We start from the raw sequence: 17,139 nt of genomic DNA, 5'->3' as shown, positions 1-17,139 counted from the left end.
TTTGTTATCATCATTATTATCCCAAGCATTTATGCTATTTAAATATTTATTTATCGTTATTAAAACATTTATTGCTCTTACAAAGATCTAAGCTCTCTTGACACGGGTCATAAGCCTTTGGCTTTACGCGTGACCAATTCCTCGGTATCTATCTGTAGAATCGATTTTTACTACATATAAGAACAAAACTTTTTATCACTTTACATAGCATCGGGTCATGTGCGAGGCTGGGTGCCCTAGTCTGCCCAATCCTACGGCTAGACTACTACACTATAAGACTACGCCAGTAGAATATGTCGGTATGATGCTAAGGACTATAACTAGGGATACCAGAGTCCATGTACCCCCGTCCGATCGCTCAAAAACTTTTGGCACATACTCGACCTCCTGCATAGATATCGCCTTCTTCTTCTTATACTTTTTCTTATTCCATATATAGTTTTCAGTCGCCCACGATGACATAATGTACAGAAGAAAAGGAAAATAAATATAAAAAAACACTCGCTGGATAAGAATGACACGGCTAAATTTTTTATTTAGAATTTTCAATTCTTTTTTATACTTTTTTTCAGTATGTATGATAATATCTGTACAGTATATATTGCTTTTTTTTATTTCTTTCGTGGTACTTGTGTGATTGATTGCTGGCGGTTTTTTACCTTGTGTTTTTTTAATATTGTTTTTATATTTTTATTTATTTTTGTGAGCCATTTGGTGTACACAGATCCGGGTACGATAAACAAGCCTAGAGACGGGATGAATGCATTGTAAAATAGCGGAAGGGAGGCCGGAAAAATGGGTGGAAACCTTGGAGTAACCCTGACCCATGGTTACGTATAACACCCGCACGGATTTATACTTGGGTATTTAAACTAAATTTCATTGAATTTATTTCATTACAGCCAATCTATGTTGTATGGACGCTGATTGAATAAAAAAAATTTTTTTTTATTTTACTGCGCAAATTGTCTTATACAATTTTGTAAATCCCACTCGCACAGATGGGATTGAGTTTTTAATTTAATCCCACTTGATGCGATTTAACTTATATACATTTTTATTCATTAGTTGTTTTAGTTTGTAAAATAAAAAAACATTTAATTAAATAAACTTTTAGTCTTCATCAGTTAAATAAAATACAATAATTTTATCCGATCAAATTGCAATAGGATTTTTTAAATCTTGATCAAAGTATCCCGCTACCTTTGGGCCCGTTATCATTACTATGAATCATTTATCATATATCCAATTTATCATAACATGCAAGACTCGATAAACGTTTTAAAAAAAACAACACAGTAATTTAAAAATTTTTTGTTTATTCTTACTTTTTTTTTTCATTGATTTATCGAAAATAGTGACATTAAATATCGCGATTACATATAACACACGATGGTCCGTCTATTATTGATTTATGATTTTTTAGTGAAGTAAAAAAGAAACGATGAGTATGTGAGAAAAATAAAACATGAGTAGAAAGATATATGTATATTAATAATAATAGTAATAATAATAATAATAATATTTATAATAATAATAATAATAATAATAATAAAAGTGTTATATTACGAAAAAAAATAATTTTCGACGGGTTACTTTTTTAAAGTACACACTGTGAATTAAAATAAAATTTACATTCAATATAATGATAATTTTTCAGTCATTTCTATACAGTACACCTGTTTTTTTTTTTTTTTAATTATATTATATAATATATATATATATAATATTGAGGGATCGTATAAATTGACCACAAAAATGGATTATTTCCATTTACTTCATAATTAGTTGACTGTCGACTAATTTAAGAAGCAATACTGAATTGTTAGTTACAAAATATTATTAATTAGTTTTATTAATTCTTTGTAAAACTATTAGTCGGAACATTTATAATTGTACGGTTTGTTCACAAAAGCACAACTTTGTTTTTTTTTTTTTTTTTTTTTTTTTTATTTAAATTGGCAACAAGTATTTTAATAATAATTATTTTAGTAATAGTAAAAAATATTGGAATTATTTTTATAAACCAGTGAATATTTTAGATGTCTAAAAATGATTTTTTTAAAATGTTTTTTATACTACGGAATGCAATTGCAACGTTGCTTTGGCAACATCAAAGAAGATACGTATCCACTCCCTATATAATTTAATTTATTTAATTCCTACTTAATATGAACACTCATATATTGATCAAAAATAATTGTAATAATAATAATATTAATAAAATATTTTTTTTTATTATGCTCATTTAACGTCGCTTGTGATTTTGCTCATGTGCTCGATAATTATTTTATGCTGTTACATGTAAAAAAAAAAATAAAGTGGGAAAAAAATTCTGCTGACAATTGAATTAAAAAATACTTAATATTTTTAGCAAATAAAACATCTTGAGCGTTAGACATAATAATAATTATAATAATAATAATAATAATAAGTAAGTTCAATTATTTGCAGAAATTTTTTGACCATTACAACTAAATCGTCGCTGTTGTACTTTATTTTTATTTATTATTTTATAAAAAAACTATTTCAATTTTTAAGCTTAATAATTTTATTATATTTGAATCTTAATAAATTAAATTTCGTGGCGATACATCATTTTACTTAAATTTATTATTATTATTATTATAAATTAACTGACATAAGCCACAATTATTATTTTATTTTATTTCATCATATATTATTTAATTATTAAATAAATAAATTCCAGTGTGGTATTTATTTAAATTGCTTTAAGTGATTTTTAATAATTATTACTTAAAACTATAACGTAATAAACGTTTGCAATAAGCAATAAATTTTTACATCTCATTGTTACTAATTTAAACGCTGAACAAAGCTCTTGCTGATTTATTTTTTTAAAATAATCAATAATATTATCGCAATTTAATCAATATCAATATTTATAATATATAATAAATTTTTGTTTACTTTTTTACTGGCTCAAGCTTGTGAACATAATATATTTTTAAAATTACAAGTACCGCCAATTTAATTTAAATAATAATAGTAAAAAAATATTGAATTTTTTTTTTTTTTTTTTTTTTTTTTTTTTCAAATAAATTGGATCTGCGTAAGTTTCAAATAATCAATATTGCAAAAATTTCTCAATCTGCTCTACAATTAACAAAAACAAATTCACACCCAAATAAACTGTCAGATTTTACAAACTCTTTTACGATTTAATTTAATTTCTTTTAAATTTAATATATATATATATAATTATTTTGTTTGAACAAAAATAATTTTCTATGATAAACCTCGGGTACAATTATACAACGAAATAATAAAATAAAAAATAATAATAATAAGAGATAGAACCGGTAATTTTGATAAGAGAGACATTGGCGGGTGATTGTTGAACGATAGACTACTGTATGAATGGGGATGTCTATCTAGCAGCCCACTCTCTCCCTTGCTCTCCCTCTTTATCTCTCTTACTCTTACTCTCCTTCTCTATACATATATTATTGAAACAAGCCATTGTACATTAGATTCACATTCCATCACGTTCGTAAGTTAGCTTCCACACAGCGACGGACGAGTATGTAATATGAATGTATGAATGTTGTATGTTATGCCATCACATCAGCACATCACACATCACATCACTATTCACAATCATTATATTTTTACGCGTTATTATAACCGCTGAGTCTCAACATTGTTGGCGTAAGGTAAAATCACATGGCAGGCGTTTTGTATATGATGTTAATGTTGTAGTTGTAACTTATTATTTAAATTATTTATCATTATTTATCTTGTTTAGTTTTATAAACCACGAGGAATAAAGACTAACTAATTATTCATAATTTATGATTACTAGTCAACCAAGTAAGGCCTTCGTAGAGTCCATCCCCCGTCGTGGCACATGAGGGCTGCACGTACCAATTTCTATCTCGTATTCTCGTTAGACCCAATTTCTCCTGTATCTCGTGTGGCTTCATAGCTAAACAACAATTAAATTTTATTTAATCTCTTATCTAACAACCAACATCATTAGCGTTAATTACCAACTACTCGCTAATTACTTTCACTTTTATCTACTGAGTGATTCTTAAAACGGAGCTAACGTTTACTTTTCCGTATTACTTTCCATAGAAATTAAAAGTTGTTTTTAACGTCACTTTAAATTTAAGTGGCGCAACAGATTGATAGTAATGGTTTTTTTATTAGCGGTATTTAAATAAAATATCAATATATTACCATTTGGAAGATCTTGTTTATTGGCAAATACTAAAATAATAGCGTCACGCATTTCTCTGTCGTTGATAATTCGATGCAATTCTTGACGGGCTTCGTCAATTCGATCACGATCCGCACAATCTACTACAAAAATAAGTCCTTGTGTTCCGGTATAATAATGACGCCAGAGCGGGCGTATTTTATCTTGGCCGCCCACGTCCTACAATTATTTGTTTTTAATTATTATTATTATTGCCATTGTAATTACAGAAATATCTTTTAATCATACTTATAATTAACTCACCCAAACATTAAACTTAACGTTTCTGTATGTTACTGTTTCTACATTAAATCCTACTGTCGGTATTGTTGTGACACTTTGTCCAAATTTAAGTTTATACAATATTGCTAATTATTGTTATTAAGGAATTATATTTTAATTATCATCATTGCTACCATAAATATTCAAATTTAAACTAACAAATTGTAATGATCCTGAAGTCAGACGGTTAACAATTTTTTTATTTTCTATCAACAAATCAATTATAAGAAAAAAAGAAAACTAAAAAAATGCACATGTAGACTCTCAAAAGAGCTATAAGTGCAATTTTTTAAAATTTTTATTTTTTAATTTAAAAAGTTATTAGACTTCGACTAACTTCAGTTTCATGATCCTGAAGTTAGAAGACAATTAACAATTTTTGGATTTTAATCAATAAATCAATTAAAAGAAAAAACTAAAAAAATGCACATGTGGAAATTCAAAAAAGCAATAAGTGCAATTTTTTAAAATATTTTTTTTTTTTTTTTATAATTTATTGTTTTGGAAAAAATCCAAAAATTATTCAACGTCGGTTTACTTCAGTATCAGCAAATTATAAATAAAAAGGATACTAGTTTTTCCAGCTGCGTCTAAGCCCAGCATAAGGATGCGCATCTCCTTATTGCCAAATATTTTTGACAAGAGTTTGCCCATCTTGCCTGCCGGCTCACCAATTTGTCTATATACACTTTACCTACACAAATTATAATTATTATAATTAATACATTACATCACTATTATTTATAATATTCCACATATACATATACCTATACATATTTATATATACCCACACTATAAATTTATTAGTTTATATAATTTTATTCACCGTAACGTATTTTTTAAGTAAATTTAAAAAAATACCAGTAGCTGTTTCGCAATTAGATAAAACTTGAGGTTGTAATTCAAACTGTGAAATCAATCATCATAATAATAATGATCATGATGATTGAGATGATGAAAAATAGTGGGAATAAAAAAAATGTTTTAGTATCGCAGAAATACGAGCCGATTTGCCGAGTAAAATAATTCCGTGGGTTAGAAAAGGTTAAGTTGTCGTTTGTCGATGGCGTCCAATGAAATTAAATAGATTTAATTAAAAAAAAAAAATTAAGTAATTATTATTATAAGTAATTAACTTTGGCTAATAATATACTTGTTATGTATGATGTAGGTATGTAATAATGAAGAATGATGCATAAATTTCTGTTAATTTAAATGACAACGAGGACATCCTGAGACAGAGCCAGAGTCAGAGTCAGGTAACAGTAGTTTATAAAAACCGCTAACAAAAATTTTATAACCTTTCAAATCGGCTCGTGCGGCTGGTGAAGATAAAAATATATATATGTATATGTATATTTCTTTTTTATTTTGTAATATGTTAACGGATGAAACACTTTACTCACCAAAAAGCATCTACACTGAGTGAGTAATTTATCATCAACAAACAGGAACATCACAACACATTCTCGCAATTATTTACTATGTAACTATAATGTGCATCAATGACACACACTGGATATTGCTGGTTTACTTTATGCTGGGGCGGGATGGATATCCTACTTCAATTCAATTCAACATCCAACACAACTGTCCCAGCCCCAACACACCACCACCTACATTCACTATCGATTCTCACTGAAATCGAGTTTTACGCTCAAAATATCCTATTCGAGAAATCGTTTTTTGTGCGACTAAAACCAGCATGGCGGGTTCTCAAATTTAACGCGGGTATTTTTAAAACTGTTTTTTTTAAGTGAGGTGACAGTCCGAATTATTGACACCAACAAGAATTTCAAATGTAATTTATATTTGACGTTTAAAAATTTTTAAATTAAGTAATTAATTAAGTAAAATAGTGTCAGTAATTGGGTCCTGTACCTTTATGACGGATCTGAATTACGGTAAATTATGTGAATTGCCGTAATTTACTCTAATTCGAATTCGCCAGCGCCAGGACTTGAAATAGAAAAGGATTTAAAACTTAAAATTAATAATTTCTAATTATAATAATAAATATAATACATGATGAATATGTTAATTATTTAATGGACAATTTTAATTTCAATTATTATGTACAATTTTTAAAATATTACAATATAGTATGCAATTGATATTTACTTATTTATAATTAATATAACATGAATAATGAAGAAAAAATTTTTGTTCATTCTAATTTGTCAGTGCATCTGTACACACACTTTAATTACTATATAATGTTTGTATATAATTATAATTATTAATGAAGTCTAATTAGTTATTTTATATCGGACGAAATTGATTTTTCAGATCAAAGCATTTTAAAGTATGAATTTTAAGTGTCGTGATCGCTTTAATGTTAATTACTGTAAAATACTATTCAAATAAATTGAGAGTAATTAATTAATTAATTAATATCATTGCTACATATATTTAATTGTTGATCGATAGACAATGAACTTGATCGATAAATAAATATAAAAAATGAAATAATATACGGAAGTAATGCGTTCCCGGAAGTGTGATGTAATGAAGTAAAAAAAATAGATTTTTCGAAAAAAATTTCTTTACATGCAAAATAATGAGTAGATGAAGTTATGATTATTTTCAATTAAATAAAACTGAATTAGGATCTTCATCATCTAGTTGTTTGACGTGTCGCAAAACATCTTTTTTCGTAATCACTCCCAACAGTCGCCTGTAATTATTTAAATCTCATTATTAATATCAGACATTGCAATTACTTATATTATTATAATTTATAATAAACAGGATTTATAAAGTATTAAGTATAAGTACTTACCCGTTGTGAGTGACGAGTGTTTGACGTAAGCCCAATTTTCTGAACATATCGACAACTGTTTCCATTGGAGTTTGATCAGTAATAGTAATCGGAGCCATGTCCAGTATTTTCTTTAATTTTAATGGCGTTGACGTATGGACTGGTAAATTATTACCACTAGTAAATATAACTAATGACTGTCTTGTGATGCCGTCCATTATTTTTTTCGCATTAGCAATAGCTAAATTTAAATCACGTCGCAAAACAAAACCTACAAGATACTGGGATTCTTTAGACACTATCACCGGAAATCCGTTGTGCTCTGTTTCTTTCAAAAGATTCTCTACATCTTCAACTGTCATTGAATCTTGAGTTAGTACATGCAATGTTTCATTACGCCTGCAATTAAATAAATGGATAATTAAAAGTAAAATATAACGAATCGTTTATTTGAAATAAAACGAACGCTCACTTTGGCTGCATAACATCAGCGGCAAGTGTCGTGTGCTGAAATTCTTCTTTGCTATCCAAAAACGGATACCCATTTAGTCCAATATGTGCGTCATATATTCCCTGTTTACCGAGTGCATCGCCGACCCATTTACTGGCCATAGCAGCTGCCATTAGTGGAACAATATATCTTACTCCGCCGGTCAATTCAAACATTATTACAACAAGAGACACTGTCATACGTGTAACACCCCCTAGTACAGCTGCTGCACCAACCATAGCATACAAACCAGGTGTTATACAATCAGTGCCGATAGTGCACTCTTCGCTAAACATCCAAATATGTGGATAATTATAAGCGAGCTGTTCCATTCCTATTCCAACAATACGTCCAACAATCGCACCAAGACACAATGACGGTATAAATAAACCACATGGTACTTTAATACCGAACGTAAATATTGTCATGACTAGTTTCATTATCAATGTGAGAACTAAAAACCACACGGCTTTGTAAACCCCTGGCTCAGCTCCGGCAGTTTCGATTGTGGAATTGAAATTTGTAAAATTACGCTGATAGTCACTGAAAATTATTTTAATAACTTTATTTTACTAACTGATATTTATTGCGTGGGCAAATAATTTTTTTTTTGCTTACCACAGCATGTCGCTATTTGACACTCCGCATTTTCTGAACAATAAGTATATCAGTTGACTGGTACTCATTTTTGTATACGGATTTGGAAATGCAATCACTGCTGTTATTACAGTGACAACTAACACTTCCGTCACTGGATATTGACCAAGTTTTGATGTTTTTCGATAGCGGCACCAGAATAAATTAGCTTTTATAAATAGTGTCGCAATTACCCCCTAAAATATTAGAGATTTGTTATAATTTATTATTAAAAATGAACGATACTAAATATTTAAATAAAAATAATAACTTACTCCAATAACTCCAAGCATCACGAATGGTATCAATTCGAAAAATATCCAGGGTTTGCTGTACTCGACATAAAATAATACAGAGTGTTCATTGCCAAATGGATTTATTGAACGCAATACAAAAGCTGCTATCAAGGCACAAAAGAATGACCGCCATAATGTTTTTAGAGGAAAATAATAACTGACCTGAAATTAATAACATTAATTATTAAACTATCTTGAGTATATTGAGAGCAAATAAAGTATTACTTCTTCGAGACTGAAAAGCACACCACCAATAGGTGCTCCGAAAGCGACAGAAACACCAGCTGCTGCGGCGGCAGACAAAATTTCTCTTTTCTTAGCTTCGTTTCTTCCGTACTTTGGAAATAAGTAAGAAAATATATTTCCTATACAGCATGCGATATGTACCATCGGGCCTTCTTTACCCAGACTCAATCCAGCGGACACTGAGAGTATTAGACCAACAGACTTTATTATCAGTGTCCACTTGCCCAGGTATCCTCGGATAATAAAACCGCTTAGAATTGTTTTTATCTTTGAAAATATAATAATAATAATATTGATATATTGGAATATGGTAAAAATATTATTTATATGCAAATACAAACCTCTGGAATACCAGAACCGCATGCATATGGAGCGAACATCCTAACAAGTGATGCCGAGAGTGATGCAAATAGCAAAGCCCACGCTATATAAAAGAAATAAGAAATAATATAGTGTCCTGCACCTTCTTTTGATTGGCCAAATATTTCCGACCACTCCATCCACTAAAAATAAAAACATATTTTTCATTTATACCCGTTAAAAATCGTATCATAAAATTACTATTGTAACTGTAAATAAATACTAGTAAAAATGAATACCTGGGAGCAGTTTCCATCATCAAATATCGAATCACTGTAACTCCAGCAACATTGTTCTTTGTTTAGCCAAAAGGCGCCGGGACAAATACCAAATTTTAGGTCTGTCATCCAAGAAGCTCCAATATCAATGACACCAGCAGCAACTCCAGTGAACAATCCGACCAAGAGAACGCACAGCCACCCGGACCATGCGTCGTGTGCTCCTTTCACTAGGTCCCAAATCGAGTCATGTTTCTTCTTGACGATGTACCGATGTCGCATCCGATCTCGCGCGATATCTCGCTGCCAATCAATCGTATGGAAATCTTCATACTGGCCGATTCCTGGTATGTCATCAGATTCTGCCGAGACTGTCCAGAAATTCAAATTAATGCACAAATTAAATGTAAATTTAAATACAAAAAAATACTTACAGTGTGATGATGCATCATCTAGACGCAGACTACGTTCTAAGTAGGCGTTGTTCCCAGTATTGGAGCTGACTTGATGACTCTGATCACCCATATCGTCTTCGCTGCTCAAACTTCCAGCACGATTTAAAACACTGCTTCTCAATCTCGCATCACCGTTACCATCAAGACCATTCGTCGTCTAAAAGAATTAATTATTCATCCATTAATCAAATAAATATCCAATAAATATATTAATATGTTTACCGAATAATATTTACAATTCTCTGTGATTACACATGCGAATAAATTAAATATCTAGCCAATCTCCAATAAAAATTTTATTTATTAAGTAAAAAAAAAAGCGTGCAGAGGGTCATTATCAAGATAAGAAAAAAAGTATTTAAATAAACAAAGTAAATTTTTTATCAGCAATAAAAAAAGTAATCTAGTGTTTAAAAAATAAAATAATAAATGTGCTTCCTAAATATAATTAACGTGTGTTATTATTCTTACTTCTGGTATTAACCGCTGACTGCTGATATCTCCAGCACTCGAGCGGTTTCTAGTCAATTTTAATTCGAGATACGTCTTGTTACTTTATTATTATTGTTATTAATTTCAAATAATATTAATTACTTATTATTATTATTATTTTTTAGTACAATCCAACTTAGTCTAAATGCGCCCTTAGTCCTTAGTATTTAGGTAGAGTAAACTAATAGCTTCTTCATACAGTTTAACTCTGAAATAGGATTTACATGAATGCAGGTCTACGTTATAGATCACTATAAGAAATATAAAAGCACAGCAAGTATTTAGACACATAGTACATTTGTATATCAATAAATTAAAGGGAAATTAATTACATATCCATACCTTGGCAGCTGATACAGAGTTGTATGTCGTACCAGAAACACCTGAAGAAGCCGCAGTATTATGAGTAAAACTACTCAGTGTCGATGTACCTTTCAATGGGAACTTCTCCATATCGTTTCCTTGATCTAGTTTGTAAATCGGGATAAATAATTTCATTTTCTTAGGCTATTATTTAAGTAAAACATTTAAATAGTTCTTAATAATAAAGTCAACAAGTAAGTGCGCACAACACAGTACTATTTAACTTAATAAATATTCAAGTCGCTATGAAGATTACTGAGATATGACAAGCAGATAAAATCTTATCCAGCTTAACTATAAGGATTTGAATTTTATATATTAATTTTATTATTATTTTGAGTCTTGACCAGACCTTCTGCACACGTGAATACTCATTTCATATCAGTAGTTTATTTTATTTCATAAATTTTACTGATACTAATCAATTGATAGTGTCGATAGTGGTGATTAGTACTTTGGATTGGCATTATCGAATAATGTATTAAAATACTACCTGTGTTAATAAAATATTTATTCAAACAGATTGAAAAATTAAATTGGCGCTCTGATGGTTTTTAAATTTTCTTATCATTAATTATTTTTTAAGAAGTAATGGAGCTGTCATGTTAAATGTGGTTAAGCGCTGAACAATTACCTTGACCATGGGTATGACAGCGCATTCATGCATCGCGTATGTGTGTATTCATATATTTATAAATATATGTATAGATCAATTTGACACCCACGCGATATATTCGCTAAATTATACAAACTCACCATTTCTAACGTCGTATGCTCTTGATAATCCTCGATTCCACTTTGGAACATTCAAAATTAATTACTGATTTAAATGTGCAGCTTTATAGCTTCATTTTAAATTTGAATTGATGATAAAAAAATTTTTTTTTATAAATAATTTATAAATGTTTCAGGTTAAAAAATTTTCCAATTGTAATTTTGTGGGTGTTGGAGATAACATACGTTTAGACACAAATCTTTTAATAAAAAAATTTTTGATCATGTGATACAGGTTCAGTGTGTGCTAGACGGTGACAGATGGAACACACATACAAATCACCTACGTACCAGTGCGTACTAGTATTGCAACAAAGACACTGTCAAATTAGTGGGTGGAAAAATGAATGCTGTTTTTTTTTTTTTTTTTTTTTTATTGTTAAAACATTCTTCGACAGTCTTTTGACAACTAGACGTAACAATAATTTATGTCTCATGAAAATGTTCCTTTAATTCAATCACAGCGACAATTACAAGTGCACATGCACTACGCGTGCGCAGGTGTCATTGGCCAGGGTATTTAAATTAAATGGCGCGAATTATTTCAAATTTATATTTTTATCAGAAATAAAAAATGAAAAAAAACTAAATGACATGACAGGGAAAACAGCAGACAATAAATTAAAATTTTTGAATTTATAAAATCAATATTATTTGAAAATGAATTTTTAAATTTATGGTACTATAAATTTTTTAGCGCATTTTTTAAAATAATTTTTCAAATAAAATTAAAAAAGAAAAAGAAAACTATCACGTGACTACTTTTTTTTACTAATCAGAAAAATTAAAAAATTTACATGTTATTAATGAAATATTAGATATATATTTATTAAGTAATTTCGTTTTTTTGTAAAGTGAATGTATAAATAAAGTTACTAGATAATTATGATTTTATTTAGGTCATGGTAAAGATATTTAAAAACAATAAAAAAAAAAATGATTGAATTGCAATGATAATTAATTGTAAATATTTAAAAATTATTAACCCACTGTAAACATAAACGTTTAAAGTTTTGTATGGTTTGTAATTAGAGTAAAAAATAAACATCGAAACTGATAATTGATAAAAATTATCAGTGATGTGTAATAATAAATACTGAGTGTATTCAGGTTTTATTAATAAGTCGATCAATGAATAGATAATTAATAAGATTAATGTACGAGGTTAAAAGTAAAGGAAATTGGTGTCCAGCAATTTTAATATTCACAGATATATTTATTTGAATGTATGTATAGGTTATAAAAGTGCGTGTAATACAATGTAAGTGTAGTAGTGATGATTTCTTGAGTTTTGTAATAAGTAAAGAGGAAAGGGACGGGAAAATACCAGTTACATACCAGTAAAGTCAATGGTGGGGATTGGAAACGTAGACAAGAGACAAAACCTCTAAGTTTCCATCAGTGGAAGCAAGAAAAAAATAGTTGCACCGGCAAAGTAGGTTGTGGAAGTTGTTGTGTGAATTGTCATGTCTGTCTTTCCCCGTTGCCGCTTCGTCAACAGCTATATCGTTCGTTCGACCTCTACCTTCTCATCAAACTCCAGCAATACTTTCATTAACAACAGGACTTTGAACATAAAACGATCGGAATTTAAAAAAACATTACTTAGCTGTTCTGATCGGTGTTTAACTTCACGTTCATTTATTAGATCATTCAGTAGAACTTCAGTTGCCATGGCTAAAATAAAGGTATCCATTTTATTTATTTTATTTTATTTAATTATATTCATTTTTATAATTATAAATATATTTGCTTTATTTTATTTGTTCATGTGCTCTAAATAATGACAGTCAGTGTGACGTAAAAATTGATACCTTGATAAGACTGACATTTTTATCTTTATCAACAGGCGGGGCCAGTAGTGGACATTTTGGGTGACGAAATGACTCGTATCATATGGGAGTCAATAAAAGATAAATTGATCCTTCCCTACTTAGACATTGAACTACACACTTATGATCTTGGTATAGAGCATCGCGATGCTACGAACGATCAAGTAACGGTTGACTGTGCGGAGGCCATTAAGAAGTACAACGTCGGTATTAAATGTGCAACAATAACTCCTGATGAGAAGAGAGTCGAGGAGTTCAAACTCAAGCAAATGTGGAAGAGTCCCAATGGTACTATAAGAAACATTCTAGGTGGTACCGTATTCCGTGAGGCAATTATTTGTAAAAACATTCCTCGTTTGGTTACCTGCTGGAATGAGCCGATAATAATTGGCAGACATGCTTATGGAGATCAGTACAAAGCTACTGATTTTGTGGTACCTGGTGCGGGTAAGTTGGAGATAACGTGGACGGGAACTGATGGCAGTAAAATACAGCACACTGTGCATGAGTTCAAAGGAGCTGGTGTTGCTCAAGCCCAATTTAATACTGATGAAAGCATACGTGCCTTTGCGCACAGCTCATTCCAGTTCGCACTTGCCAGGAAGTACCCGCTGTATTTATCTACAAAGAACACGATCCTCAAGAAGTATGATGGCAGATTCAAAGATATTTTCCAGGAGATCTATGATGCTGAGTACAAGAGCAAGTATGAGGCAGCTAAAATTTGGTACGAGCATCGTTTGATTGATGACATGGTCGCCTATGCCATGAAATCAAATGGCGGATTTGTTTGGGCGTGTAAAAATTACGACGGGGACGTCCAATCTGATTCGGTGGCTCAAGGTTACGGGTCACTTGGGTTGATGACCTCGGTCTTGATCTGTCCTGATGGCAAGACTGTCGAAGCCGAAGCTGCTCATGGCACAGTCACGCGACACTACCGTCAATACCAACAGGGAAAAGAAACTTCGACCAATCCCATCGCTTCGATTTTTGCTTGGACTCGTGGACTCCTTCATCGTGCGAAACTTGATAACAATCCAGCTTTGAAAAATTTTGCTGAAACTCTTGAAAAAGTTTGTATCGATACCATTGAGCAGGGCGCGATGACCAAAGACTTGGCGATTTGTATCAAGGGTATGGATAACGTCAAGCGATCAGATTATCTTGAGACTTTTGAATTCATGAACAAGCTCGCTGATAATCTTAAAAAAAGTCTTGGTAAATGAAGCCAAAGTTCTGGTTTTAAATGTCATTTATAATTATTCATATATTTTTGGTTAATTTTATGTATTTTTTTAAAACTTTTTACATTTTTGAAATATTTTTACCATTCCCTGTGAAATTATATAAATTTTTATTATGTCGCATGAAAAATATATGAATTTGTAGAATTTTAATATATAAATAAATAAATATAAATATAAATTATTAATGAGTTTGTTTATTTTCAAATTTAATTTGAATCTGCCGATTAATTGTAATCTTCCTTATCGATTGTTCAGTAGCCCAATGAACTCGACAACGTGAGGATCAGTTCCACGTGTTATTGATACTGATATATATATAGATATATATTTTTAATATTTATTGATAAGTAATATAATAATAATGGAAAGTAATATTGAATGTTTTTGGAGTAATCTAAAGTCTCATCCTCAGTGTCCGCATGGTATTTATGACAACCAACATATTTATAAATATTTATTTAAGCTGAGTAAACTTTATAACCTAAACCAACAATAAAAAAATTGTATTTATTTATTAGGACCAACATTATTGTTCGCCAGACGTATAAACGAAGATCTTAATTATTTTTACGCCTGCTCAGCATGTCGGGACCGCAAGATATGTCACTTTTATTTAAAAAAAGACGAGGAGTTGACCAAGGCCCAGAAAGAAAGGTGGCAAGGAGAGATTAAAAAATATAATCACAAGCACAATCATCAGAAAAGTTACATACGGTTCAATGAACTGCTCTCTGAGCAACCTAGTAGGCGTGCTTACTGTCACACGTGTGAAAAACTCATGTCCGTTGACGAGGTTCCAAAGCATTCAGAGCATGAGGTAACCAAAGACGTGTCCAATGACCAAATGTACAACCCTACGACTCTGTTGAAACCTTTAACTGACTCTAGAAAAGAAGCTCAGTATTTATTTTCCAAGAAAACGACAACTGACATCACCAATCTGCTGATAAATCTTGGCGCCAAACATGTTCTGTGCATCGGAGCGCCTAGAATTCATGAGCACATCATCCAAAATTATGATGATAAAATGTCTAGTCTTTTGTTGGATTTCGACGGAAGATTTGTTAGTATTTTGTTCTGATTTGTAGCCGATAAGTTATTAGTCTTAGTTTAATTAATCGTTTTTAATTGCAGCATGATTTCTTCGGGCCTCTGAGTTTCTGCTGGTACAATCTCTTCAATCATCACTTCTTCAACAAGGAATCTCAACAAATTTTTAAAGATTTCCTTACCCAAGACAATGGCAAAGACATTTATGTTGTATGCGATCCACCATTTGGTGGTAGAGTTGAACCCATGTCGCAAACTATGAAAATGATCAGCGATTTGCATAAAAAGTGGAACGGACTGTCAGAAAAAGATGAATTGAAAATAATTTTCATCTTGCCGTATTTCATGGAACCGATAATGCATTTCAAGTCGAATCCTGCCGGTGTGGATGGCGGTTTAAAAGACTTGAAGATGTCCGACTACAGAGTCGACTATGACAATCATTCTTTGTTCAGGTCTGGGTCCACTGGACGCAAGTTTGGAAGCCCTGTTCGTATTTTTACGAACATTCCTTTGAATTTATTGAAGCTACCGGAAGACGACGGGTACAAGTATTGCAAGAGGTGCGACAAATGGGTGTCGGTGGAAAATAAACACTGCAAATTATGTAAAACTTGTACAAGTAAGGACGGGAGACGGTATAAGCACTGTAAGATTTGTAATCGGTGTGTTAAACCTGCGTGGGAGCATTGCAAGAAGTGTGAACGTTGTGCTAAAGTAACACATACTTGCGGGGCAAAACCTAAAGTCAGCGGTCATTGCAGTAAATGCAATAAGACAGGTGATTAATTTTTTCCAATAAATTTATTCATGTTCTTATTTTGTTTTATTTTATGTAATTTTTTTTTAATTACAGATCATATTAGTAATGATTGTCCTGAAATAGTTGATGCTGGTAGTAAAATTTTAATTAAATCACAAAGAAAACGGAAGAATGATTCTGGTAACAATTTTAATCATAAGAAACAAAAATTGAATGACTCGGGTGTGATTGGAAGAGTCGTGAAAAATAAGAAGAAACATGAAAAGGAGGAAGAAGTAATGAAGAAAGCGGGAGGGAAAAAAGAAAAGAAGAATAAAAAAATTGCTGCAGAAAAAGAAAATTCAGAAGTGGAAACTATGAAAGTTAAAAAGATAAAAGTTGGCAAAGAAAATGAAGAGGTGGTGAAAGAAAAGGATGATGAGAACATAAACAAGAGCGTGAAGGAATCAAAAGATGATTCAAAGTCTGTTTTAAAGAAAAAAATAAAAATGAAGGTACAGGAACTGAAAGGTGATTCGAAAATAACTTTAAAGAAAAAAGTTATAAATGCGAATTGTAAATTGGGATTAAAGAAGAAGAGTATTAAATAAATATAAATAAATAAATAAAAATGTTTTTGAAAAATGTATGCGTGATGTGTATTTAT

General features: G+C 30.7%; 4 protein-coding genes and 1 long non-coding RNA gene across 10 annotated transcripts; 3 read left to right on the top strand and 2 right to left on the bottom strand.

The window, feature by feature from the left end:
* Positions 1–1,299: 1,299 nt before the first annotated feature.
* On the bottom strand, positions 1,300–6,137 carry LOC103578349 (ADP-ribosylation factor 6). Its single transcript, XM_008559408.3, has 5 exons — positions 5,914–6,137; positions 5,080–5,201; positions 4,490–4,593; positions 4,207–4,405; positions 1,300–3,949 (listed from the first exon to the last, which is right to left on the bottom strand). The coding sequence occupies exons 2-5, from the start codon at positions 5,159–5,161 to the stop codon at positions 3,807–3,809; spliced, it is 528 nt and encodes a 175-aa protein (XP_008557630.1). The 5' UTR covers positions 5,162–5,201; positions 5,914–6,137; the 3' UTR covers positions 1,300–3,806.
* Positions 5,243–5,830, top strand: LOC103578348 (uncharacterized). The gene is made up of 2 exons (XR_549456.2): positions 5,243–5,551; positions 5,679–5,830. It is a non-coding gene; the product is annotated as an uncharacterized LOC103578348 (long non-coding RNA).
* Positions 6,138–6,603: 466 nt separating the features above from the next.
* Positions 6,604–11,948, bottom strand: LOC103578350 (H(+)/Cl(-) exchange transporter 5). Of its 6 annotated transcripts, none has more exons than XM_008559409.3 (11): positions 11,581–11,948; positions 10,804–10,928; positions 9,949–10,126; positions 9,536–9,885; positions 9,278–9,439; positions 8,916–9,203; positions 8,670–8,852; positions 8,377–8,591; positions 7,741–8,301; positions 7,290–7,667; positions 6,604–7,184 (listed from the first exon to the last, which is right to left on the bottom strand). In XM_008559409.3, the coding sequence occupies exons 2-11, from the start codon at positions 10,912–10,914 to the stop codon at positions 7,094–7,096; spliced, it is 2,517 nt and encodes an 838-aa protein (XP_008557631.1). In that variant the 5' UTR covers positions 10,915–10,928; positions 11,581–11,948; the 3' UTR covers positions 6,604–7,093. The 6 variants fall into 6 exon arrangements, with proteins under 6 accessions (XP_008557631.1, XP_053596996.1, XP_008557633.1 ...); XM_053741021.1 differs by lacking the exon at positions 11,581–11,948 and adding an exon at positions 11,318–11,481; XM_008559411.3 differs by lacking the exon at positions 11,581–11,948 and adding an exon at positions 10,441–10,712 and having other exon boundaries at positions 10,804–10,890.
* Positions 11,949–12,647: 699 nt separating this feature from the next.
* Positions 12,648–14,861, top strand: LOC103578351 (isocitrate dehydrogenase [NADP] cytoplasmic). Its single transcript, XM_008559412.3, has 2 exons — positions 12,648–13,286; positions 13,448–14,861. Exons 1-2 carry the CDS (start codon positions 13,065–13,067, stop codon positions 14,657–14,659), a joined length of 1,434 nt encoding a protein of 477 aa, XP_008557634.1. The 5' UTR covers positions 12,648–13,064; the 3' UTR covers positions 14,660–14,861.
* Positions 14,862–14,951: 90 nt separating this feature from the next.
* On the top strand, positions 14,952–17,121 carry LOC103578352 (rRNA N6-adenosine-methyltransferase ZCCHC4). The gene is made up of 4 exons (XM_008559413.1): positions 14,952–15,102; positions 15,199–15,743; positions 15,815–16,511; positions 16,587–17,121. The coding sequence occupies exons 1-4, from the start codon at positions 15,042–15,044 to the stop codon at positions 17,081–17,083; spliced, it is 1,800 nt and encodes a 599-aa protein (XP_008557635.1). The 5' UTR covers positions 14,952–15,041; the 3' UTR covers positions 17,084–17,121.
* The last annotated feature ends 18 nt before the right edge of the window (positions 17,122–17,139 follow it).

The sequence above is a fragment of the Microplitis demolitor genome, chromosome 8 (assembly GCF_026212275.2).
Source record: "Microplitis demolitor isolate Queensland-Clemson2020A chromosome 8, iyMicDemo2.1a, whole genome shotgun sequence".
NCBI classification, from domain to species: domain Eukaryota; kingdom Metazoa; phylum Arthropoda; class Insecta; order Hymenoptera; family Braconidae; genus Microplitis; species Microplitis demolitor.
Note: the sequence above shows the minus strand (reverse complement) of the source record. Positions and strands in the feature narration are given on the sequence as shown.

Excerpts from the sequence above, each read along its gene's own strand:
- LOC103578349 (XM_008559408.3), bottom strand. The coding sequence starts at position 5,161 with ATGGGCAAACTCTTGTCAAAAATATTTGGCAATAAGGAGATGCGCATC. Across the intron at positions 4,594-5,079 it reads AGACGCAGCTGGAAAAACTA|CAATATTGTATAAACTTAAA; the intron begins GTATCCTTTTTA and ends AACAATAATTAG. Across the intron at positions 4,406-4,489 it reads ACGTTAAGTTTAATGTTTGG|GACGTGGGCGGCCAAGATAA; the intron begins GTGAGTTAATTA and ends AAATAATTGTAG.
- LOC103578350 (XM_008559409.3), bottom strand. The coding sequence starts at position 10,914 with ATGGAGAAGTTCCCATTGAAAGGTACATCGACACTGAGTAGTTTTACT. Across the intron at positions 9,440-9,535 it reads ATGATGGAAACTGCTCCCAG|TGGATGGAGTGGTCGGAAAT; the intron begins GTATTCATTTTT and ends TTTTATTTTTAG. Across the intron at positions 9,204-9,277 it reads GCGGTTCTGGTATTCCAGAG|ATAAAAACAATTCTAAGCGG; the intron begins GTTTGTATTTGC and ends ATATTTTCAAAG.
- LOC103578351 (XM_008559412.3), top strand. The coding sequence starts at position 13,065 with ATGTCTGTCTTTCCCCGTTGCCGCTTCGTCAACAGCTATATCGTTCGT. Across the intron at positions 13,287-13,447 it reads TTGCCATGGCTAAAATAAAG|GCGGGGCCAGTAGTGGACAT; the intron begins GTATCCATTTTA and ends CTTTATCAACAG.
- LOC103578352 (XM_008559413.1), top strand. The coding sequence starts at position 15,042 with ATGGAAAGTAATATTGAATGTTTTTGGAGTAATCTAAAGTCTCATCCT. Across the intron at positions 15,103-15,198 it reads TCATCCTCAGTGTCCGCATG|GACCAACATTATTGTTCGCC; the intron begins GTATTTATGACA and ends TTTATTTATTAG. Across the intron at positions 15,744-15,814 it reads TGGATTTCGACGGAAGATTT|CATGATTTCTTCGGGCCTCT; the intron begins GTTAGTATTTTG and ends TTTTAATTGCAG.